This window comes from Plectropomus leopardus, chromosome 2 (assembly GCF_008729295.1).
Source record: "Plectropomus leopardus isolate mb chromosome 2, YSFRI_Pleo_2.0, whole genome shotgun sequence".
NCBI lineage: Eukaryota > Metazoa > Chordata > Actinopteri > Perciformes > Serranidae > Plectropomus > Plectropomus leopardus.
Genome location: NC_056464.1, coordinates 10,153,018 through 10,178,627, shown reverse-complemented (window position 1 = coordinate 10,178,627; position 25,610 = coordinate 10,153,018). Strand labels below are relative to the sequence as shown.

The 25,610-nt window shown below is 38.4% G+C and overlaps 2 protein-coding genes across 2 annotated transcripts; both read right to left on the bottom strand.

Moving 5' to 3' along the window:
* Nucleotides 1-513: 513 nt before the first annotated feature.
* On the bottom strand, nt 514-13,541 carry suox (sulfite oxidase). The gene is made up of 5 exons (XM_042507316.1): nt 13,458-13,541; nt 9,675-9,745; nt 9,173-9,344; nt 6,503-6,775; nt 514-4,548 (listed from the first exon to the last, which is right to left on the bottom strand). The coding sequence occupies exons 2-5, from the start codon at nt 9,731-9,733 to the stop codon at nt 3,325-3,327; spliced, it is 1,728 nt and encodes a 575-aa protein (XP_042363250.1). The 5' UTR covers nt 9,734-9,745; nt 13,458-13,541; the 3' UTR covers nt 514-3,324.
* Nucleotides 13,542-17,979: 4,438 nt separating this feature from the next.
* On the bottom strand, nt 17,980-24,197 carry mcrs1 (microspherule protein 1). The gene is made up of 14 exons (XM_042496164.1): nt 24,044-24,197; nt 22,640-22,794; nt 22,324-22,462; nt 22,059-22,223; nt 21,823-21,932; nt 21,618-21,726; nt 21,256-21,394; nt 21,046-21,121; nt 20,895-20,923; nt 20,674-20,766; nt 20,480-20,562; nt 20,250-20,337; nt 18,692-18,819; nt 17,980-18,579 (listed from the first exon to the last, which is right to left on the bottom strand). The coding sequence occupies exons 2-14, from the start codon at nt 22,792-22,794 to the stop codon at nt 18,493-18,495; spliced, it is 1,401 nt and encodes a 466-aa protein (XP_042352098.1). The 5' UTR covers nt 24,044-24,197; the 3' UTR covers nt 17,980-18,492.
* Nucleotides 24,198-25,610: the final 1,413 nt, after the last annotated feature.

The window sequence follows — 25,610 nt, the reverse complement described above, 5'->3', positions numbered from 1 at the left end:
AGAGACAGATCAGAGTGGGATGTTAGAACAAACACGACTGCCAAACAAGTCCCCCACCAGGTCAATAGCCTCAGGATACTAATAAAAAAAATGAATCCCATGGCGTTTATTGTGCACGGAAAACCCCCGGAATATATCTTGGTTTAACATATTAAATCCAGTCACTTACAGTCAGGGAAACAACATGCAGGAGACATCTTTATCTGCTTAATCCTGTTCGGAACACATCTCTCTCGTCACCGTGACAACATCAAGGCTATTCAAATTTCTGCAGATTAAACTACATATTTGACCCATTTTTCTATTGCATTCTTTGATATCGTCAATCGCTCTTGGTCCTGACACGACACCTCATCTCTGACATCAATGTGTCCTCCCTTCCTTCCTCCTGCTCACCTTCCTGTCAGCTGCAACATCTTTTTTTTTTTTTTTAGAGGGCTATCTGAGTCACTTCATATCCTGTTTCCTCTGTTTCCATATTTAGGAATCACTAAGTAAAAGCAGCAGGAGATGTACATGAAAGCCTTCAGACAAGTTTTACAATTTGAAAAAACTTGAACCAAAACTTTGGTAACAACACGTACAACATTTTGTTTTCTGCACCATTAATCAAAATATGGTGAGACATGTTTGATCTTAAATCTTAAAGCTGTCCTCAACAAATAACTGCATCCTGATGTTGTTAACCATATCTCACATATCTCCACAGTAAACAAAGAAACCAAAATATCAAAACGTCCATTTACAAACTCTCATACAACTTGTGCAGTACCATGAAAATCGACAGTTATCATACCGTGTAGATTTACTATGGTATTGAAAAAACTGCAACTGGATGGAGAATTCCCCCCTTTATTTTACCTGTCTTTAAAAAAGGATTATTACACATAATTCCATTAAAAAAGATGTTTCAGTTACAGTAATAAAATGTTTGGTCAACTAATCTAAAACCTTTATGCTGTTAGTGCCATTGTAACTGATGATAATAATAATTCTTTAATACTGCAATACCATGAAACCGCGTTTTTTTCGGATGGTTATCGTACTATGAAAATCTTACACTCTTGCACCCTAAATCCAAGTCTCTCTCTTATTCAGTCATATGCTCAGTGTTTCCCAAACAAATGCTTTTCTTTTTTTAAAAAAGATTTAAGACAAAAAAGAAAAGAAAAGAAAGAAAAGATTTGTTTATGCGACTTTTCCCTTTGTTGACAGGACAACTATAGACTGACAGGAAATGGGGGAAGAGAAAGGGGGTGCAGGGATGACACGCAGCAAAGGGCCACAGGCTGGAATTGAACCCAGGCCACTGCAAAGGCCTCAGCACATGGGGCGCACACTCTTCCAGGTGAGCTCGAGGTCGCCCCACAAATGCATTTTCACTAAAAACTAGCGTGCTACTCGTCCATGTAAGTCTAAGTTTATGCTAAAGTTTTTTGGATAGTAAGGTTTTGGTGAAAAAATATTTGTGTAGGAAGGGTACACAATTTGATAAATGAAACACTGCACGAGTAGTCTGAAACTTTGTAAACTGTCATTGGTGCAGTTAAAAATATGTTAAATTGTTAATGTTTATGCATTTTCTCATTACTCTTGAAGAAAAGTAATCCGATTAAATGAATTTGTCTTAAATGTAAAAGCTGTAGTTTGCAGGTTAATACATTTAATCACAGTGAGTGGAAAATTGTAAGCTCTGCAAAACTGAGAAGCACATCCCACTGTGCTGATATTTTTAGCAAATGTCTTAAAATAATAAGAACTGACTTCATTTCCTCTATGTTGTACATTTTTTTGGCACTGTTTTTGGCACGAAGCAGACTGTAAGTATATCAGTGTAAAATAAGAGCTCTTTATTTGTCAACATGGACAATATAGCACTTACTACACAAAACACGATGTCGTCAAAACGGCTGTCAAGAAGTACCCAGACCTCTGCAGTGTGCTGCGGTGTCGTGGTATAAACACGACTGAACCTCAAATAGATCTCCACAGTAAGGTGTGATTCTTTGAACCAAGTTTGAAACAGAGCGCAGCTCCACAAACCGAGTGAAAGGGTCACAGTTCACCTCTGATTTTCAGAGTGAAAACAAGCATTTATGATCTGACAGCTGCTCCCGCTCATATTCTTTTGCACTTTCCAGTGTGTAAGATTTAAAAGGATATTGGCAGAAATCATAAGTATGTTTTCTTTAGTATAAAATCATCTGAAAATAAGAATTGTTGTGCCTTCGTTACATTATAATGAGCTGGTTAAAACGACATAGGGAACGGGTCCTTGTTTATAGAGACTGCCATGTTGCACTGCCATGTTTCTACAGTAGCCTAGAAAGGACAAACCAAACACTGGCTCTAGATAGCAACATTTACATTTTCGTGTCAGCCATTGTAGTGAGCAGCAACTCAGTTGTGAAACTGTAAGGGTTTAAATCACCACAGCAATTTGTCCTGGAGAGGAAGAAACCTTGGGGGATCATTTGTCTCTCTATAAAAACCTCCTGAACATCTGGATTACGAAAATAACGCAAGCACACATGAGCAGGTGCTGGGCAAGCGGCACATCTCCGACAATCTGAGCAGCATCTGAGAAACGCAGAAATTAACATTGAAACATGAAACTGCTTTATTAAGGGTTTTTACCGGTTTTAATCAACGGATCCAGTTGTTTTGCAGAGGAAGAGATGTCTGAAGATAATTTGACTTCCGTTTAAAACCTTAACGAGAACTTTTAGATGGTTGCAAAGTGCAATCCTAACGGCTAGATTTAGCTCAACCCCCCCCCAAATCTGACACAATGTTCCTTTAAAGCAATGACAATGTAGTAAACCTAAAAATCCTCTACATTCTAGATATAAGAATATTATTTAAAATAAGGTTTTTAAATTAGGATTGCGTGTTAATCGCACAATTAATCCGACTCTTTTAATACACTGTGCGTACATCTTGAACAATAAGTATGTCAATAGTGATTACAAAAATAAATCTTTTCTACAAGTCAGAGACTCAAAATTAACGGAATCACGTGATCACTTAAGTATCTCCTGACCCATCACGAGATATAACTGAACATGTTTTGGTCATTAACAGCCTTTAGCTTTGTTCTATATGCAGTGCTGAAAATCCTTCAAATCTCACAGACAGCATGATTGCATAAATATTTCAAAACTGTGCATCAAAAACTCCAGCTGTATTTTCTATGAGACTGTTTTTTCCTCCGTCACTTTTCCTGCTGCGTCTTAGTGACAGATTTTAAAACTATGTCCACTCTCAGACGACTCTTTCAAGCATAAACCTTTTGGATTTTGGGTGTGGATCAAACCACTGAGTCTATTCCTCGCTCTCGTCCTCTCTGATCTTCACCTTCACTCGGTGCCAGGCGTTACTCAGCACGCCCCTCAGATTCCAGATGGGAGGAACTGTGTCCGGCTGCATGTTGTAACTGTTGTCAACCGCCTTGCAGACTATCTCCAGCTCCTGAGCCTCTGCGGGAAGCGGAGCTGTTACCTCCCACAGCTTCCAGGCCCAGGCTCGTCCCGGTGGTGGCGAGGGTTTGGGTGCTTGTCCCTTATCGCTGCTCCTCAGCTTGGCCACCTGCCATGTCTTTCCTCCATCCAGAGAAACATCAACACGCACCACCTCTCTGCCCCCTCCACTCCAGGCGTAACCCTTCACCGTCACCTCTTCCATACTGCGATCCACCACCGCACCGTCTGCTGGTGTGGTGATGGCTGACTGGATGGGCAGCTCTTGGATGGCCGGAGCAGACTTGAAGTCCACCGTGTCCCAGTCTGTCCCGGGGGAGAATCCCTTGTAGTCGTTCTGCTGCCAGTGGCTGCTGCTTTCTTCTGCGCTCACTATGATCTTCCCCAGCCATTTAACATTGCGTGCACCTACTGTGCCTGGAACCACGACACGGACAGGGTAGCCATGGTCAGCAGGAAGATCCTCGCCGTTCATTTCATAAGCCAACAGCACATCGCCTTCCTCGCTAACTGCTTTGTTTAGCGGGATGGAAGCACCGTAAGTCGTCCCCGTCACGTCTTTATCCAATCCTTCAAACTGAACGTGGAGAGCCCACTTGGCCACATCTGGCTCGTAACCGGCAGCCAGCAGCACATCCCTGAGCCTCGCTCCACTCCATGTAGCGTTACTGATGGCAGCGATGCCCCAGTTCAGTCCTTTCACCTGTTTCACCTTATTCATCTCAGAGCGGCGGTTGCCAGCACACTGCAGCGTAGCGGTGATGGTGTGTTTGGGGAATCGAGACTTTAACTCTTCTAAAGAGAGCGTCAGCACTCCTCCAGGTAGCCCCTCCACATGCAGCTGATATGTGGCCGGGTCCACCAGAGGAACCGGCAGGTGGTTTCTTTTGAAGAAGATGGCAGAGGGGGTGATGTAGCTGTCAGAGAGGATTTCAGGAGGCGGCTCAGCATTGAAAGGCTTGAGGTTGTTGATGCGCAGGATGGGGTGACGCTCGGGGTCAGAAGAGTAGGGGTCAGATGACTGAACAGTCTGCTGCTTCTTCTGGTCTTCTGCACTCAGCACACCAACCTTGTATTAACCATAGACACAAGATTTATTAGACTCCCTCAGACTGAATGCCAACGATATTTTTAGCTGCTCTTCTGTTCTGTTTTTCTAAAATGAAAATCAAAGCAGAAGAAAGACAAAGAACTGTGTGTGTTCACAAGGAAACTCCACAAGAAAAACAAAGTGTTTTCCTCAGTGGCCACTGGAGGGAGTGCCAGTATTTTGCCTACAGATGTTTCTCAGTATACAGAAGGCAGTAGACCTTTTCACATACGTCTTCAGAGACTGAGTGCAAGACAGACAAAATAGATGACAAGTTCATTTAAGGATAAATTCAACTGACATTATTCTATTTCTCAAAGACAGAGCAACATTTTTAATGTATTTGTATACTAAATACATACTGGAGGGGGTGTTGTAATGTGTACTGCGACTGAAAAGTACTGTAGTGAACACAGCACTTCAGCAAATACACTAGATCACAGTTGAAGCAGAAACTCTGCCTGTAAACTGTGATGGATTCTCACGAGCGACAAACTGGGCAAGAATTTTAAAGATCTCCTTTTTTCTCTTGCAGGCAAGTTTAGAGGCTTTAAACTCCATTATTTCTATTCTTTTTCCCATTCAGAGGTGTAACTCAGAATTTTGCAAGGTCATTGTTAGAATTCAAACATAGATCAATGATGGCTGACACTTTTACTTAAAGGGCTATTTGATGATTTTTCAACCTGGACCCTACTTGTTCATGTTTTTGTGTCTAAGTGACTAATGAGAAGAACAAGTTTTCAAATTGGTCGAGTACTGAGCAAGAGGGCAGCAGCCATGAAATAGACTGCAATGTAACCACTTGGGGCATGTGCCCCTTTGCCCACTTAAAATGTTTTTTTTTTTGCCACTGACAGGCTCAGACTGTTATTCTTAGTGTCTGACAACATTATGAAAAGGATCCCTACAGAACTCGACCTCTTTGAGGTTTTTGGGGGAGGATTTTTAAGATTATTTTTTTGGCTTTTTTGCATTTACTGATAATAGGACAGCGATAGTATGAAAGGGGGAGAGAGAGGGGATGATGTGCAGCAAAGGGCCGAGGCTGGAACTGAACTCGCAGCTGCTACGGCGAGGACATATCCTCGGTACATAGAGCGCCTGCTCTACCACCTAAGCCACCGGGCTCCCCGACCTCTTTGTTAAAAAGTAAAATTCTTTTTGTTAAACCAGACACGGCCCCAAAATTGCCATTGCAAAACCCACCAGCGTGTATAGAGCCATCATATTTTCAAATCTAACTGGATTAATTTCCACCACACCAGAGCTGGAACAGCAGAGAGACGAACGAAGACGGCTTTTTTTCAATTTTATTTTGTTTCTGTCAACTTTGAATGCAAGTGTGCTTTTACCATGACTTAAACAAAAAGTCTATCTGTGGAGGGATCCTTTATATAATGTCGTCAACACTCAAACTAACAACCTAAAAACAACCTTTCTTTGGCTAAGGGTACACATATGCCCCGAGTGATTACTTTGAAGCTTGTAGCATGGCCGCTATATGCAGCACTCTTGCTCAGTTGTTGTCTCAATTAGTCACTTAGACACACAATCATGGGAAAATAGAGTCCAGGTTGAAAAATACCAACATGACCCTTTAAGGTCCGCAGAATATTTCAGCTACACACTGACCTTTAAACACTGGCTACAGTGTTTGGTGCTCATGGCCAATGCTTGTCTCAACTTTGCGTTGAACGCCCCGTTTGATGGAAAATCTGATGAAACAGCTTTTTCCTCCAAAGTGCTCCATTGCTGATGTTTTATCCATAGTTGACTGGTTTCATAGTAAATAATATGTCTTTTACTTCTCACTGCACCTGTATTTTTTTATCATACCTATCTTTTCAGAGCGCTGTGTGTCAGACACAGCTCGTCCTTACATTTGCTGCCATTGAGGTAAATCATCAACAGAAACCGAGAATCAGCCCACCTTATACTCTGAGAGCATTTCCAGCACATGTTCCTGGTTGTGCACAGCGTACAGCGCCCAGAAAGGTTCAAGGGCTCCACCTGCCGCCAGCAAGATTTTATCCCCGCCAGGATGCATGGCCACAAAATTAGTGATGTCATAGACGCTGCCTTTGTAAGTGACCCACACGCCATCTTCCAGAGAGCGGTGACTGGTGACTTCCTCCTGGCTGAAGACCGGAAGAGTGGAGGTCTTCTCTATGGTCTGCACTCGACTGGTGTCTTCCTGCTCAGCCTGCACCGGAGACAAGAGAGGAGGTCTCAATTTAGTGATCCATCAAAAAGGATGTTTAAAAGAGAAGAGGTGAGGAAACCAGGTATTCACTCTGGAAGACAGTTTGAAACCTTGAAACAGCGTTCCTGCAGCTTAAGGCAAGTCATATTTAAGGCTTTTTTAAGACTTTTTATATGCCACTTGGGCTGAAGTTTAAGACCAAATTTCTAATGACTAAAATTGAAGTACAGTGTTATTTTGCCAAAATGTTTATTATATAAAACATGACATTTTTGTACAGTGAAAAAAACAAGATTATCCAGCCCAAATATTGACAAAAACAACCCTTTTAAGAGTGGAACACACGGAAGACAATGGACATATTTTATATATTAAATATTACCATAATGTGTCTTTTTAGATTACCAACAGAAGCAGGAAATATCTGGCATTTCTGGTCAGAATCTAATGCTTGGATTCCCAGCATGATGCTTTTAAGAAGAGGAATTTATTTAATTATTTAAAAAAAAAATAAAAGATGCTACCAATATTTTTTGAGATTTTACGATGAAGCGTCCGAAAAAAACAATTTATAAAATCCTACATCCCATGTCTGATCATTTTAAAGACTTCTGAACTATAAGGTCATTTTAATATTAATTAAGGCATTATTTTAATAAATGTCCATAAATTAATTCACGGCCTTTTAAGACTTTTTAAGGATCTGCAGGAACCCTGCTAAAAAGAGTAGGTTGCAGAAATATAACACGCTTAGTGCAACTGTTAATGGAAAGTAATTTGGATTTTTCGGTGATCAGTTTGTAACTATAATTATTTGTCACTATTAGGCCTCCGGTTTTATGTGGGGAAAGTGGCTGTAACAGCAGAGGCAGTGTGTGCTCTCATGTTTGCACATGCTGACATCACTCGGCTGGATGTGTTGACCCTGATGTGGGAACGCTAAAAATATCTTTCATAGCTCTCCCCGTCTGCATAGAACACTAAGTCACTGTTGAGTAGCTTCAGTAAAGCATACTTTAATATATGGTATGGTAAATTAAAATTAAGATAAATGAGGATTAATTCAGAGGGTGCATAAAGTTAACTGTTGCTACAAAGTTTGTTTTATTTTGAGTCTGCAGGCCTTCTCATTGATAGACCTGCATAATATCAATATTTACAACACAGCCCTGTAATAGAACATATTCTCTGCCACTTTCATGCAGAAAAATATGGCAATCAAAAACAAATTTTGCTTTCAAGATAAAAGTTCCAGCCTTTCCGCCCATACTGCCACACCAAAGTGCTGCATCAGGCCTTTGTCTTAATTGTGCAAACACCACATGTTGGTCAACCATGTGGCTTTTGTTTGTCAAGAAGGAGCAGTGCAAAAAAGCTCCCGAGCTGTTTTAAATTCTTTGAATTCCCCCTTCCTTGCAGAGGATTGAGACAAAACACAGAAAAAAAAAAAAGTTTGCTTTTAACGGATGCAAATACATGACTTATTTACTGACAAATATAGCTATTACTACCACAATTACAACAATAAAAGCAGCTCCTAAGTCTTTAAACAGACATTTTGCAGCATCACTCTGTTAATTATTCGCAAAACTATACAGGAGTGCTGCACTGCCTCTTGGACTGGTTAATGTTTTCTCAGTGTAAATGTAATGTATATTCAAACATAATGTATGTTTATAACTGTTTCAGTAGATGAAAAACATTTTTTATAAGAAATGTATTTATCTATCATTTTGTGGTGCAACTAACAGTTATATTTTGGCATTTACATTTAAAATACACAACACAAAAAAAAGACTTTGCTGCATCTGTAGTCCATGGTTTGGTGGAGTAGATGCCATAATGCTTCAGTGTGAACCTCTCTCTTTCCTCTGAAGTGATTAGGCAATCTGATCAAGTCAAGATGTGTTCACATGTTGAGTCACATACAATGTGGGAGTGAAAACTGACAAATGAGCTGACATTGCAAGGCAACAGATGATACAGGCCACTGCCCTCACTGTGAATAGAGATGTACCATAAAAGGGTGCTTCTGAAAATGTTATGTTCTTGAACTGTTTAAATTGGCCAAAATTGTTTTACAATTAGGATTGTACCATACACCTCTATTTTGAGAAACAGACTTTACAGAAAAAAAAAAAAAAAATTAAAGTGTAGTGCGGCTATATCTCATTTAAATTAATTTGCTGATTACTGTTTTATTAATGGTTTAGTTTTGTAGGTGTGAAGAAAATAAAATGTCAAATGCACGTCACAACTTATCACAATGAAAGTCACGTCTTTGTGTCGTTTAGTAGGACAACAGTTAAGAAACGTGTTAAATTGGGTAATTTAGCCTTGGCTCAACATAAGTAAATTAAACATTGACTCTTTTTACAGATCTTATCTCCTCCTAACCTTGTGATGATGGACGCCATAAGCCACGACAGCCCCGGTACCAGCCAGCAGTCCTGCCAGAGCATGTCTCCAGCTGGGACCATGGGCACGCTGGTACGATCTCTGGTCCTCCCTGCTGCTGCTGCTCCAGAGACGAGCTGCACACGATGCCACACCAGGTGCCACTTGATGCCTATGAAATGAAAATAATGGAAATGTATAGATCAAGCCAAGATTATAAGGTCTTGAATACAACTGTTCGTTCAAGGATAACTATTCAACTGTGGTGTATTCACAAAATGTAAAATGAAAGGATAAGAAGGGGATGAAAAGCACTAACGTTTTGCAAATATGTGAGACAAAAAGTTGGAAAATCAAATTAATTTGCTTTGAATTGGCTGTTTGACTATCCTTCAATAAACTGAGACCTTTGACTGGGTGGAGCGCACATCACACAAAACTGCTCTTTCAGCGCAGGCCAAGGAAATGTTCAATATAATACCTGTTTGTTACAGTGCTGTACCTTTTAGTGTTGACGGGGCCAAATCGAGTCAGGCTGCGGCAGCGTCTGAGAAGCAGCATTGCACTGATGTTCTGGGAAGAAATTGAGATGAGAAATAAAGTAAAGAAAAGAGAGAAAGAAAGCATCTTCCAAATATTTTCTATGAATAAGTCCAGAATATGCCAGTGTTTTATTTTCCAGCATTGTCATGCATTTCGGAAAGGCATCAATTTTATTTCATGCTCTCTAAGGATTAACACATGCCAGCTATTGCACCTTGACTACAATTTCTGACAGTGTTGCTATTATATGGCCGCCAACTGACCCACATCAAATGATGTGATGCCCCCACAGCACCAAAAAAAAATCTCCAAATTTGTCTCGACATTTGTGTATGTGTAAACAATCAGTGACGGCAAAGCAGTAGACAAATCACCACACTCCTCAACATTTGCAGATTAATGCCACTGCAGAAGTGAGGCAAAACAATCACATGTAAAAGAAAATTAAGCAGCCTGCCTGAGTTGTAACTGATGTCGTGTCTGTACTTCCAGCTCTTGGAGCAAAAACACTTCAAAGACTTTTCAGCCGATAGGGAACATGCTGGTGTAGGTCAAACAAATCCAACCTTCACAGCAAAAACAATTACTGGCATTTGGCTGGCAGCTTGGTCTTCCTATCCAGATTACTAAACATAACTGTCCCAGGCTTCAGCAGCTTCATAGACTTATGACTAGAACTGCAATGATGAACTGATTAGTTGTCAACTCTTAAATCAGGCGTGTCTAAATGTTTCAGGACAGGGGCCAGATTCGATATTGTGAAAATACCTTGGGGTCAGATGCTTCTCACATCATATGGTTTGTTTTTTTTTTGTTTGTTTTTTTTTTTTAAATCACATACAAATGAAATTTCCCACCGATCCTAAAAGCGGCAGCCCTCACTGTTGATTTTAAGCTTCTTTGCAGTGCCATGTCTACTAAGCTGCAGGAACTTTATGGTACTATATGGTTGTTTATTGCCCGCACAGTAGCTTTGCCTACATAGTTCCTTCTTGGTTCATGTCTACAAACTGTATGAATGTCCTGTTATTGTGAGGTTAATGGAAAATCAACGCAAAGTGATCTTGCTTGATTAACGAATATTGTGTTAATCATATAATACATCTTGAGAGACAAACCAAAGGTCTTTTAAAATCAGTCTAAGGGCCACAATTGGGCCCTGAGACAGACTTTGACATGTCTGAAATTAATACACCAATTTCTTATATAATCATCGTATATAATCAACTCAATCAATCAATCAATTTTTTTTTTTAAAAATTTTTAAATATTTTTTAAAAAGTCAAATTCTCTGATTCGAGCATCTTAAATGTTATTCTTTTTTTTAAAAATTATTTTCTCTTCTATGACAGTAAACTGAGTATCTTTGAGTTGTGGACAAAACTGTAGACACTCATCAGCATATTTCTCAGTTTTCTGACAGACCAAACAACTAAAAATATTCATCTAGAAAATAATCAACGGATGAAAATGAAAACAATCTTTACATGTACCCCTATTTATATCAATGGACCTTTAAGTGTTTACTTATTGAGTTACAATACATCATAGATCTGCTTGCAAAGACGTGTACAGTCCCCCTGAACACAGGCTCTGTCACTGCTGTTAGGACACAGTGGGTGTAACATAGTTGGGTTGCTGAAACAGAAAACATGCTGCTGTGTGCAGGGAAATCTCCTTGAAGGCAATGTACAGTCTAAAATGTAGACTTTTTTTACAGCATAGATCACCAAACCTGCTCTCTCTTAACAGCCAACATGTGTTTTTTGTTAAAATGACCAACTAAACCTTTAACCCTTCAACTCCTACTGAACTGACCAACCAGCAGTTACCTTAACCTACAAACCGAGCCAACCGGCTGAAGGGGAGTGAGAGGAAGGCCGGAGCCTCAGTTCACTTTCTCTAATCACAGAAATGTGAGTAGATGTGTAACTCTGTTAGTAAATGTTTACACACTGACACTTTGTCCCACATATAATTAAGAAACTAACTGAGACATAATGACTTAAACCATTTCATTGGAGGACTACGTCTTTTTCTGTTGACAATATAGGAAGAAAGTTACGACTCCAGCCTGAATCTAGGGACTGTGGCAAAATATCTCGCAGCTTTGGAAAACATCCTCTGGTAGAGCTGCTTTACAAGAAACGATCTGTGGCTGACTAACTGGAACTATGAGTGGAACTATACTATACGTCATTGCAGCATCCACCAAAAATTAGAAGCACCAACATGTGTTGTAATATGGGTGGTGGTGAGCAGCAAAAGCATTAGGTCAAAAAAGCATGACAGATAGCATGTGGCGGAGCTCTGCCTTATCAATCAATTACATTTGTCTTATCACTGTCAACAGGGGCCATTAAGATTACTGGGGTTATCTCCTCTTAGCTTCTCAAACTGCTACTTGAACTCCCTAAAGTTTAGACAGTGAAAGGGACACGTGTTACTTTTCTTAGGGTTTACCTACCTACCCTCAGTAGGGAAAAAACTAAAACTGAGGATTTAAAAAATGTAAATAGAGTGAATTGTGACTGTAATTGTGTTTACAATTACAATTATGTTACAACTGAACACATTCAACCATATAAAAATATGTACTTAAGTAATATAAATTTGTATATTTACAGTTAATTCAATTGGATATTTGATTTATTTAATAGGGGGAAGAAATCCAGCACTAAATAGTTTAAAAATATAAGAAACTTAAATAAAATTATATATATATATAATATATATATATATATATATATATATATATATATATATATATATATATATATATATATATAATGAAACTGTAAAATATAGAAATAACAAATCTTGTTGCACACTAAGTGGTAATCTGACTCATGTTGTAGCATTTACCTTAATTTTGTTTAACTAATTCAATCAGGAATTTTATAAATATGAGATGTCCACCCTGTGGTTGGTGATGCAAACTATGTGGGTACAACCAATAATAGAGCAAAGCAAACCAAAATAAATAAAAGAAATGAAAAAAAAAACATATGAAAACTTTGTAAACAAAGAAATAAAGACGAATAAAATCTATGTCTATTGTTGCAACACTCATCTGTGAAGCACTATATGTAAAATTATTACACAAATAAAACTATTTTACACGCTCCCAGGTATTGAAAAACTGAAGGCTCTCCCTGAACTGCAGGTTTCTGTACTGTGTACATGGTGTTGGACGTATATCTGACATACTTGGAGTCAAAAAGTCACTTAAATTACTCTTTTCACAACTAACCTTAAAAATTAAACCGTCAACATTGTATTGTGATGTTTGCAGAGTATTTTGGCAAATTCTGCAACACATTTGATGCAACATTAAACTCTTTATATCCTCTGGTTAACTTTAGCAGTGTGCCCCAGTTAGATTAGCCTTGTAGGAGTACTAAAAATCTTGTCTTTTTTCACACAGACACACACTTCTTGTTAGCTAAATTCACAACGAGGACAGCGCCGGGTAAATATATTTCAGAGTCACTGCAAACTAAAGACCTTAAATAACGAAAGACAAAGTATAGCGTTAGCTAGCAACGTTAAAACGTGGCATTTTAGCGCTTTATCATCACCACCATCCTCATCCTCATGGCTAACTTAGCTAACATTCAGCAACACTGGTAACCAGCATGTCTTCACCCACTCATTCAGAAACGTTCATAAATCAGACGCAGTAGATAAAAGGTAAATGTTAGCTTCTGTTTGTTAATATTAACAAAACCAAACTACTCACTTGTGTTGTGTCAGTCGGCTGCTTGTACTCAGGTACTGTGCCCGGTAACTACGTTGCACAGCGGCTGTGAAACATTACACAAACATGACCGAGAGGCGTTCAAGACAACTCGACGTGCGGTAACTCTGAGACTCTGCAGAGCAGCAGAGGCGATTTAATCAGCCTGCTCACAATAATACTAATAATACCAATAATACTAATAATACTAATAATACTAATACTCGATGATGAGTTTTGCTGCGACTCAGAAGAAGAATCGGTTAATATGGATGGACTTTGGTTCCTGGAAAATCTATCTGATAAATTAAACTACTACTACTGCAAATTATTAATCAGTTGTTAATTATTATCAAGATCTATAGCTGCATTACATTGTCTATAAATAGCAATCAAAGTCCTTTCTACTGGCCAAGTATTTTTTCTACACATAGCAATTTGACTTTGTTTTTCTTTTTTTTTTTTTTTCTCTCAGTGCACATACACATCATACACATAATTAGACATTGGCTGCAGCTAATACGAAGAACAACAAAGCTGAACAAGAAAAAACAATAAACATCTGACTTGTATGTACAGACATAAATGTAAATAATAAAAAAGTATCTAGCCTATTTCTAGGCCTACAATGTAAAAACATCCTCAAAACTGCACATGTGCCATTTCAAGTTTCGTAATTTTATTTATTTATTTATTTATTTTGATCTATTTGGGAATTTCTACTAATCAAAAGATGCACAGCACATTTTTGCCCAGGTTTTCCCTGCAGGTTAACACAGACGTGCTTCAACTCTGATTTTTCTAACCTCTCTGAGGGGACCTTGAATGCACCCGAGTTTACATGGTAAACATGCAGAGGGGAAGTTTGAATAAAACACAACATGGTGAATGCATGATAAAAAAAAAACACTGACAGGAGGCAGAGTAAATAAGATGGTGTTTATGTGGAGTAGATCACACCATTCTCCACGGGCAAAAGAGCTTTACTCAGTCCCGGAGGAGGAGGATATGCTTTATGTTTACAAGAAAGACTTGTGGTATAATTTTAACTCTATTAAATAAACTATTGTTGAATTTTGAGGAAAAAAATACATACAAAAAAAAATTGTTAATGCCGAAATTAAGGACATATGTGTATATAAAACAGAATTTCAGCCCTGAACCATATGTAAAATCTCGTTTTCTAAGATGTTCAGTTGCACAACAGAGCTGGCATTCTCCCTCTGGCCATTGAGGCTGGGATATTCAACATTATTCAGGAGGAAAAGACAATGTGTGACTGGTGTTATTTGGGTAATGTGGAAAGTGAGTCCCATTTCCTTTTATGCTGCACAAACTTTGATGACATAAGAGAGTTAACGTTCCATAAAATGGCTCGACTGAACTCTGATGTACTCGGTGCACAGGCGACCAAAAGCTATTTGTTTAATTTAAATGAGTTGAATAAAGTTTGCCCATTTTCTTGCAAAAGCCTTGAAAAGAAGGCAAGATAGATTGTTTAATTAGTGCTTATTCTGATTTTCAGTGCTACACAGTAAACGTCTGAGTGACACTGTTAAACTCATTGATGATCTGATTATGTAGGTTATTTTTATTCCATCACTCTTTTCTTTCTGTCTTTTTTTAATGTTGTATAAAAATATGTATGCTGGACTTTGGTTGTGGTGGTCTTGTAAGCCTATGTGGGCTGGGCATAAGTTTGCATGACACAATAGTAATAAAAACAATCATAAATTAATTAATTGTGTGAACATACAGTGGCTTAGCATTAATATCTGGGCTGGACAGCGTGGTGTAGAGAGCATAACCTTCTTTCACCTGAGGGTCTGCATGACAGACAAATCAGACAACCAGATCAGACAGACCACTAAATGCACAAATGCAAGAGCAGCAGTCATGAACATTTGGCTTGTGAGGGCAACTTTTGGCGTTGACTTCAAAGAAAAGTACCCCAGCACCCCCCATCCCCCTTCCCCTTTGGGATTTATTTCATTGGTTGAAGTCAAAGTAAAACCTCTGTGCTCTTGCTGCCTGGCATCCTTTATCGGGGGAGTCAATGAGGAAGTCTTTATCAGCACAGTTTATTGTTTCAGTGAACTGCAGGTGTGTACTGTAGATAGGTGGGTGAAAATATTACAATTTCACCAGAGATACTGCATGTCGCACCGTTTAGGGCAATGCAAATGTGAAAAGGTGTAAAAAGAAAAAAGAAAAAAAAGGTTTCACAACAATAAATTCTGGAGCAACAAAAAATAACTGGTGTTCCTCGTATAAAAATAATGCACACAACAATAATAATGACCTAACTTTAACTCTTGTGATATAACAATAAAGTTGTCATTACAGCTTTTTAATTGTGCTTTAGGAAGAAATTAAAGAATACGATCATTTGAGACTAATGATTGATAAAGTCTATGTCTTACACTGTATCTAAAAATTAAAAACCAAATTGTTTTCTCTTTTCCTGGCATCACCACGTGTATATTTAATCTCTCTTTTGCTTTCCTGAAGAGAGCAAGTATTCAAATCTTGTTTCCAGTGGTATTTTCATGAGAAGCTCAGTATCCTCTTGCCCCATTTCTACCATTTAATGATTTTCTCTCACATGTCATAAAGTAAGCCAACTTGGTCACAAGTATAAAACAGGTAGCTGCTGCTGCTCTTGGTGGGTTTTTTGTTTTAGATTTTTGTTGTTGTTTTTTTAAAAAACAGAGATATGCTTTCTTTTTATTTCAAACAAGTACTGCAGTATTTATTAAGATAAAGCTATAGTGCTTCACTTTATATTCTTTTTTTTCAGTTCAGCATTTCTTTAAGCATTTCCTGCTACTAAAATGAAATGACACATCTTTGCAGAGCAGAAAGTCACAAAAGACGTGTTTTTTTGGATTGGACCGCTGCTCTGTCAAATGTGGCTGAGGTTCATCTGTTTCTCTTGTTTAAACTTCACTTGTGTGAGCTTTGCCATGTTTGTCTAAGCCAAAACATAACCTGTGGTACATGCCGTGCTAGGTTTGAGTTTCTATGGCAACAACACATTTACTGGACGTGCACTGTCTGTGTTTTGTTGACAATATTTCCAACACCCTCCGTAGATTTTTTACACATGGTCTCAGTTATCCAGCTCATTTATACGGGTGTTTAATGTCCTTATTGCCCTCCGACATCTTCATGTTAGTGAAGTACACTTTGTGAAATGAACCAGAACATCCTGTTGCTCAGCAAAACATTTTACAGATAAAACACACACCTCTTTAACGTTTCCACATACAGAGATTAGGCCACCGTCAGAGTTTTCACACACCTTAAATAAATATTTGTCCAAGAAAAATGGTATGCGGTTGGGTGCAGTCTAATCTTAATGTCATACAGATTTTTGTCAGGGCGTTCCACTGAGGTGAAAACGTAAGTGTAAAGCTTTATTTCTTTTATGATGATGCTGCACCCACATGTAGCTGTTGCATGTTATTGTTGTTGTAATGCATTGAACCGAGACAAACAGAAGGCAGTCTTATTGAAACCATGTTAAATTTGGTTCTGTTAAACTGTAGACAAACCTGGTCACTTATACACTCGCTGCATTACCTAGCACTAGCAGTACCAGTCGGCAAAGTGTCCATAATCAACACCTGTTTTTTTTTTAATAGAGTGCAATAAAGTTTTACTTATGTACAAATAAGTTCTGGCATAGCAGACAAAATCCAAAATAAACATACATTTGGGTGTTTACCTTCATTAACTCCCCATCCTCAGCTTGTTAAGAAAGCAGCCTATGGACACTAACCTTTTCTAGTTTAGTAAAATCTTTTCATAATAATGTAAAACAGCTGTGTTATCAATGTTTTCTAGGTGTGACTGTATGCAAAGTCTGAGAGCCTTAAGCTGATTTTACTGATATCAGGATCCAAATACACATTCAGTTTCAAATAGGAGGACAACAGGAGCACTAATGGTGTCCCTCAAACCACCGGTGCTCATGGAAGGGAATATTAAAAAAAAAGGGCAGGAACTTGTAACCCAAAAAACTAAAATATATTTTTAATGTCTACAGCCCTATCAATTAAAGGCCTTTTACACACACTCAGTTTCACTTTTATTATTCTATTGCTCGGTGATAAATGTGAGTCATCCAAGAATTGAATTAGTTCCCTATTTTAAGTCTATAAAGCATCACTCGCTGATGCTCTGAGGCATATTGTTCAAATTTGCTTTTCCGTAACAATTTTTCTGATTTCCAAAAGATCAAACATGTTAGTGAAATAATATAATATATGGACACATTTTATAGCATATAAAAAAATCTTATCTCATAGATATTCTATAAAAGATTTTGGGCAACACATAATATGCCAACTGATACTTTTAGTGCTTTCTGGACATCTCCACGAGTGCAGATGATTTCTTTTGTCTCCAGCTAGATAAATATCAAATGCAGGATGTGTTGTTTTCTTGTACAGTACAGCTTCAGGTTAATATGTAAAACTTAAAGGTGCAGTCTGCACATCCTCACCGTCAGATAACTGTCTGTTCAGTGTGTGCTTAATTCTTTTAAAGGAGCGCTGACAGGAGGGGTATATTGGTTAGGTGCTGACTTTAAATACCAACAATGTTTCTCCAGACCTGCTGACTCCACATTTAGTGTTTCAAAAGTAGACTAGACTCCAAAGAGAATTTCAAAACATTGTGTATACAAGTTTAATATTTTGGAAAAGTTTTACTATGGAATTTAAATACAATATTCTGAAAAACTGAAAAAAAAAAAACCAAACCAAAAAAACGAAGGCTCTAGTATGAGTGCGTCTACATTACAACATGGAAACTATCCAAACAACGAGTAACACATGTTACTACCTTCCTCCAGATTCAGCTGTAGTCTGCTCAAAATTCACATTTCAGGTTAGCATGGCTGTCAGTCTGGTGCGCGGCAGCGTTACTGCTCTTCAGGAGATGAACTGTTAACCGCTGTTGGACTGACTGGATCTGTTCGCCTGCCAGTATGTCCTATGTGTTTGCTCTCGCGCTGCTGGATGGCTGACAGTCACTGCGGTGTCATCTTGGCTGCTTCAGCTTTTATTAGTGAGATGAGTTCCAGATTAATGAGAAACACAAAGCGAAGTCCTGCAATCTGAAGAGGCAGATACAGAGTGTTAGAGCCTGTCTCACTCAGTACCCTCAAAAATATCATGGTTGCTGAATGTGAATGATGTTACAACTGAGTTGACATCGTCCACACACACCTCTACCACTGAATTGTTGTTGAGTTTCCACTTGTTTCCCGACAGGACCGGTCTGCCATCTATGTAGATGGGTCGTCTGCCTTCATTGGCAATGAAGAAGTCTCCATTATTCTTCAGTTTAATAATTCCTGTTGACATCAATATAAGTGATAACCATTCATTTAAAAATACATCAACACGACTGAGTGATTATTGCTATTCTGGTTACTTTCAGCAGCATCAGAGTGAATCAGTTTAGCCATTTGAAACAATTACTAAGTTTTAACATAAATATACAGGTAAAAAATTCAGTTGTTGCAAATCAAAGTATTAAAGGCTATAACTTTGAAATGAAAACTCTTTTGAGACACAAAGACTTTGCTTGGCAAATCCTGCATGAGTACGACTCTCTAATGAATGAATGTCCACATTTCCATAATGGGCTAAGGCCAATGTAGCAGCTACGCTGTTTTAAGATGAAACAAAGCACAATTAAGTATATTCCCCCCAACCAGAGTACTGTGAAGAATTAACCCCGTCTTGGAGAGTACACTAAGAGCGCAGATGTTTTAGCAGAAGGAAAATCTAGACCTTGGTAACTCTGATTTAAAAGGCAATTGGGGCTCCTGCAGTGTCGGGTTGGGTACTGACTGAATTTCAGTGATACTACCAAGTAGTGATTCATGATAAATCAATTGGTGCCAAATTATGATACCTGAGAACTGAGAGTACTGAGGGAAGGAGAGAAAGTGAGACTGTGTCACCCCTGCAGCTTGTTCAAGTCACACTGAGTCAGTCCAGTGATGAGCCGAAAACCACCGCAAGTGTGGTTACACTTCCCCAAACTTGATCCAGAAAAAGCTTGCTGTAATATTTGCAATCTGAAATGCAAAGGTGGCCAGGACAACACATCCCTCGTCTCGAAAGCATGCTCTCACTTTAACGTACGCAGCTGTTTGTCCCAACGCTGTGCAGGCTCTCATCTCCACTGCATCTCACAACCACAACCGGAATTGTTGACGCCCCAAAAAACACATTCACTCTACAAGATGACTGGAATTAACTGGTGACAGATTGACAGACTGGAGGCTGTTAAGGAGGGTTTGGGAGGGGAGGTATGGAGGGTTTCTATTTTGTGTGTTGTGTAAAATATTCTAAACAAATAAGAATTCTGAAATCAAGAATTTTGTGCTTATTTTTCTATGAAGGAAATTAATATTTTTTGTTATTATACAAACTATAATACCAAACTAAATAAACAATGAATAAAATACAACTGTTGAGTGCCAGTACCAAATTCAAGATATGGGAATCAATTGAAATGTGAACGAAACCCACCCCTAGAGACAAGATATATTTTGTGTTTCAATATGACTACATAAATATTTGTTTATTTTCAGTGCACATCTTGGTCAAATACAAATGAGGTGACTGACAGTGTTGCGTACAACTTCAAAAACGCAACAGATATGGTAATCATTAGGCTAAAAATCTATTTTAAAGAATTAAATTTTGTTATAAAAGTAAAAGTTTGTTTTGCATGCAACTTTACAGCCTAAAAGTGTATGAGTTTATTCACCTTGTTTTCTTGATATTTTCCAAGCAGGTCCTTCTAGCGACAAATCTACATCTATCGGTTTGTCCTTGGTCGCCCTGCCCAACGTAATCTGTGTGAACATAATATAAAAAGATCATCAGCATTAAAGTGAAAATACATCTTCACAGACAGGGAATTTCTCTCACTGTTTCCTCCCATCTTCTTGTCACAAACACCTCTACAATGTTTCTTTGTAACAAATGCCTTCTTACCTCTCGTGATCTCATGAGATAGCGTACCATTCTTCCTCTCAACGCTGCCAGTGTCTGGTTGTCGAAGTCAGGCATGCTCATCCCTGGCGACACAGACACACATGAACACAAATTAGTTCCACCAATCTGGATTTCCTCAAAAAAAGACCTATAAAAGCCATCTGCTGCTGCTTGGTGAGTGAAAGTTTACAGACCCGTAATACTGTCCACGAGAACCTGCCACCGAGGCAGCTCCTGCTCTAATTGTCTTATCTCTCTTTTTTGGTGACGATCGGAAATCATCAGCTCTGAAAGTAAAAGCAAAGGTATATCAGAGGTAAGGACATTTTTTAACAATATCAAGATGATCAAACATTTAACTTATGGTGCAAGATAAACTGTATTCAACTTGTTTCTTCATAATGAAATTTCTTACCGTGTTCCAAAACCTCATCTCTACTCTCCCTGTGTGAAAACAGGTGCAGAAAAAAATGACCATTGTTAAAAATCATGGACATACAGTATTTAGGTTATAAGATAATAAAAAAACACAATATGAACACTGCAAAAATAAAAGACAATCTTACTTTAACTTTACATCATCAACCATCTGCTCGGCATCAGAAAAGTTGAGCACCTGGTCCCCTTTAGGGAGAGGCTGGACTGCAACACACAATCAAAGCCAACAAAACCATCACATACAGACCTGTCGCGTTTCAATTAGCCCAAACACAACAAAATAACTTACTGGATGTTTTGAGTTATATTTGTTTAAACATGTTGAAAACCCAATTTACCGCTCTGATCATCCAGTAAGTAGTACTGCTTCAGCAGTTGCCAGTGTACCAGCAGGCTCTTGGGGGTGCGAGATGGGTGAAAGACACCAGGATGTTTGCAGAGAAGCTCCTGGAACATGTCCAGTTTGGGCTGACTCGTCTGTTCAATGACAAATTTAATACCAAACCGCTTGTGAATACAGCAGTCAAATGTATACAGTTAAAAAGTACTGCTATATGCAATGAGCTGGATACACGAAAACTGTTCCAACTGTATTTAATTCTCAACCATCAGACTGGTGACTTTAAGATGGTTAATTTTCTGATATTTTAGGTTAATTTATTATTCTACAAGAGTGAAATAAAGTAACAGTTTCACTTACTGAACCAATCTTGGCCAGCAGTGCCTCCTCAGCCTGACTGAAGAGCGCTTTGCTTTGGATCGCTGCAATGGCTTCTGGGTGAAGCTGGCGCATGGCCTGCCATGCCAGCCTGAACAGGAAGACAACAGAGAGAATTTAATTAGCTTTCAAAATCTGTGTCCAATATAGGGAAGGTAAAGCTGCTGCCGGCTAAGTCTCTTCTTACTTTGAGATGACAGGATCGTAGAGGAGCGCGTACCACCTCTCTTTAATTTCCCGCAATGTGAAACGACAGCTGAACTTGACCCCCAAATGAACAGAGGTTAGGTCTGTGGTCTGGAGACAAACACAGACTAATTAAATCAGAAACGGACTAACTGAGTCATACAAACAAACAGGCACATTTATATTTAAACAGTATTCATCTTCTCAGACAATGATTTTAAGTTTTACTCAGCTTACCTGCAACACCGCATTTATTAGTAGCAGGTCATCAGTGGGTTTCCATCTTCCGAGGTCTTTAGTAATATGTAGAGGCTGCTTGCTTTTCTTTACTCTTTTAGTTATGGGTGCAGGGTTTACTACCATGGTGAGAGGCGGCGTGAGAGCGGTTCCGGTTTTCGTCACCTAACAGAAAGACACAAAAAATAATTATTATTTTTCAGTTAGTTTATCATCTTTGCCACAAGGTCCTCCAAGAATGTGCGAGCTCAAAGGTCTTATGTACCTTTTTTTTCTCACTAGATGAAGGTTCACTTCCTGAGCAGCGGACAGGCTCTATGACAGGAGGGCCTTTGACTCTGCTGGATGACTTCACAAGACTGCTCTCCACCAATTCATCATCAAATTTCTTCCTCTTTATTGACCTGAGGACATATTATGTACAAACGTACACAGAACTCTCAAAACTTTTGCAGGTGCACAACAGAAAAACAACCTAAAACATTTGTAGCAGTATACACAACACAACTACACTTTTAATGCTAACAAAATACCTACATTGTTTTATATTACAATGCAATACACAAGAGTGTAACTCAAACCTGGAGGAACTTCTGCGTTTAGGAACACCACTGCCAAATGCTTGTGTTGCCGTCCTTTTCACATCTTTTACTCCGAGTGACTCTTCATCCTCCGACCGACTCTGAGCACCAGTTACAGCCATCGGTGCACCAACCACTGAGTCACCGGCTTGCATCTGTTCAGTCACAACAGAAAACACATCAGGACAAAACCCAGACATTTCTCAGCTCAGAGTAGCAACACTAACAACATGGCAACACTAGCTTTCATTTCTACAGCTCAACACATTATAAACCTTTCACTTCACAGAGTTGCAGTATCCATGGATCATCAGCTTTAGCTTACTCCATGTTGCACACATTTATTACAGGCCAACAATAGTTTGACCTTTTTTGAAAGAGCAGCTGGCTGTAAAGGTTAGATTGATTATGAGGTGAGCAGGAAGTCTGTGAGCTACAGGAGCATCCTCCTTCAACAAGCAGCTTTTACTGAGCTCTAATGGGTTCTCAGTAAATAAATTAGGAATATGTCGACCTGCGTTGGTAACAAATCAAGTTTTTCCTTGATAGTAAACGTCATAATAACACCACAACAATAATAATAATAATAATAATAATAATAATAATAATAATAATAACAATATATCCACAGTTTACACAATGTTTTGAAAAACAAAGCAAAGCAGAGGCAATAAACCTCATAGTTGATAGACAATTGAACAATGCCGATTGCCGATTAAAGGGCCAGATAATTTAGGGCAGAATTAAACAACAATAAAATTAGAGGCAGAAAAGAAACATGTTAGAAAAATAGTTACAAAATAAAGGCAGTAAACACAGATCAATTATAAAAAATTATAACAACATCAGCAACAAGACAGAATAAAAAGATACGTTAAAAGATAAATTAAAAAATAAAATTAAAAGACAAGCTAAAAAAATAAATTAAACGATATTATTATTATCTCATACTGCATTGTTATTACAATTGTGTTACGTTGGCTCAATTGGGCATAACGTACTAAGTCTAAAGTCAAAGGTGTTTATCCACAAGGTTATTTGACAAGTCTGTGTAAGACTCGTTTAAAAGAAAGTTAGCTGTGTTTTTGTTCATGGGAGTCAGAGGGATGGACTGCTAATCAATTTAATGATGTCTTTGTTTACATGTGATGATAGCTACTGTCCCTCACCTCTATCCTTCAATGCGTGATATTTAGTGAGAAATTATTTACTGTGGCGAGCACTACAGTTTGCCAAGAAAATATTGCACTATTGTCTGTTTGGTTAACCAACCTAATTTGATCAAAATAACGCTCGTTTATGTTGGCTAACTAGCATTAGCTTAGCTAACACAACGTTCTGACGATGGCTAGCGCTAGTTAATTAGCGAGCTAATACAACTAGCTACGTTGTCTTGTGACTCACCTTTCCTCGCTGTTTTCCGTCGTTGTGGTACCTGAGCCGTTAACTGGAGTCTGTGTAGTCTATTAATGCAGTTTTTAAAAACACCTCGGTATCACGTTAGCTAGCTGCATGGCTAACTTGCTACATGGATTTGACGTACGCCTGTTAGCATTAGCTTCTCTGCTGTTCTGTTTTCTTCCGGCGAGGTTTCATGGCTGATAGCAGCTTTACGGCGAATTACCGCCGCCCTGTGGCCTGGAGTGCAAGTCTGTCTCATCTTTACATGCAAGTCTTTTAGTGGATATTCTACACCTAAATTGTATAAATTATTTACACAAGATCAATTGTTATATGTCAAAATGGGGTTGTTGATTTTTTGTTAATATTTATTTTTATGATTTTGGGTACCTTACAAAAGTTTTATCCCTGTTACCATATTCACATACTCAATTGTAGGCTTATTTGATGTAAAACAGTGTTTCACGCACAACATTATATTATTATAATGGTATAAACAGCAATACTTCTAGCAGTAGTTGGCTAATAGCACTAACAACCTCAGTTCAAATGCAAGAGCTGTAAACATGTAAACACCAACCTTCCTCTTGATAACAATAAATAGTGTCCTGATCATATACATTCAAAGTGTAATAATTTGAATTCAACTCTCTGCCTTGTTTTACTTTCCTATGGTCCAAAAACCACTTCATAAAAACCATGCAGGCACCACAGGAAATGTTAAATGTCTTTATATGATAGCTTATTGGGGGTGGGGGGTCATACCAACCACAGCTCATTGGTTTATTTTTCCTTTTCCCAACAGGAATCCCAAACCTTTCCATTAAAGTATGGTATTTCTGATGCCCCTGTAGATTTACCCAGTGTAGAGTAACAAAATCAGCATTTCTCCTAGCTTTTGTGGTGTTATTCCCACGGTCCATTTCTCCACAGTCAGATATTAGTCTTTAGTTTAACAGTCCCTGATCAAACGGGTAGTGTAGCACACACATCTGATACATATTTACATATTAGGCAGCTATAGATTATAACTTTAATGGTAGCTTTTAGAACTAATACCATATTTTAAATGTTAAACAAACTTAATTTTGTTTTGAGATGGATGTTTAGTTTTAGGGTGAACGTTGTTGTTTGGCACTTGGTCCAAATTATTGACCCACAGCTGCAGCTCACGCTCCACATGGTCACATCACACAGGAACTTTGATACTCAGTGTTGTATTTCTTAGAAATCACTGCCTACGTGCCAAACTAACAACACACATCTGATCAATTGGACCTAATCTGATACAGCTGATGGTGTTAGAGGCTGAAGCAAACATTGAGTCTTGACTGAGGTTCTTTTTGTTAACAAGACAAGTGGGCATCAAATGAACACCAAAAGAAACAGGCAATTTTAAAATCAACAAATAGGCATAAGTCCAGCTTGAAACCCTTTATTGACATTTACAGTAACAGTTTTAAAATATGTTAAACTAGAATAAATACAGAGTTCAGATCGTACGCTTATTGCATTTACAAAATGTTAATATATCACACAGTAAATTTAAAAAAAAACAAAGACAGATAAA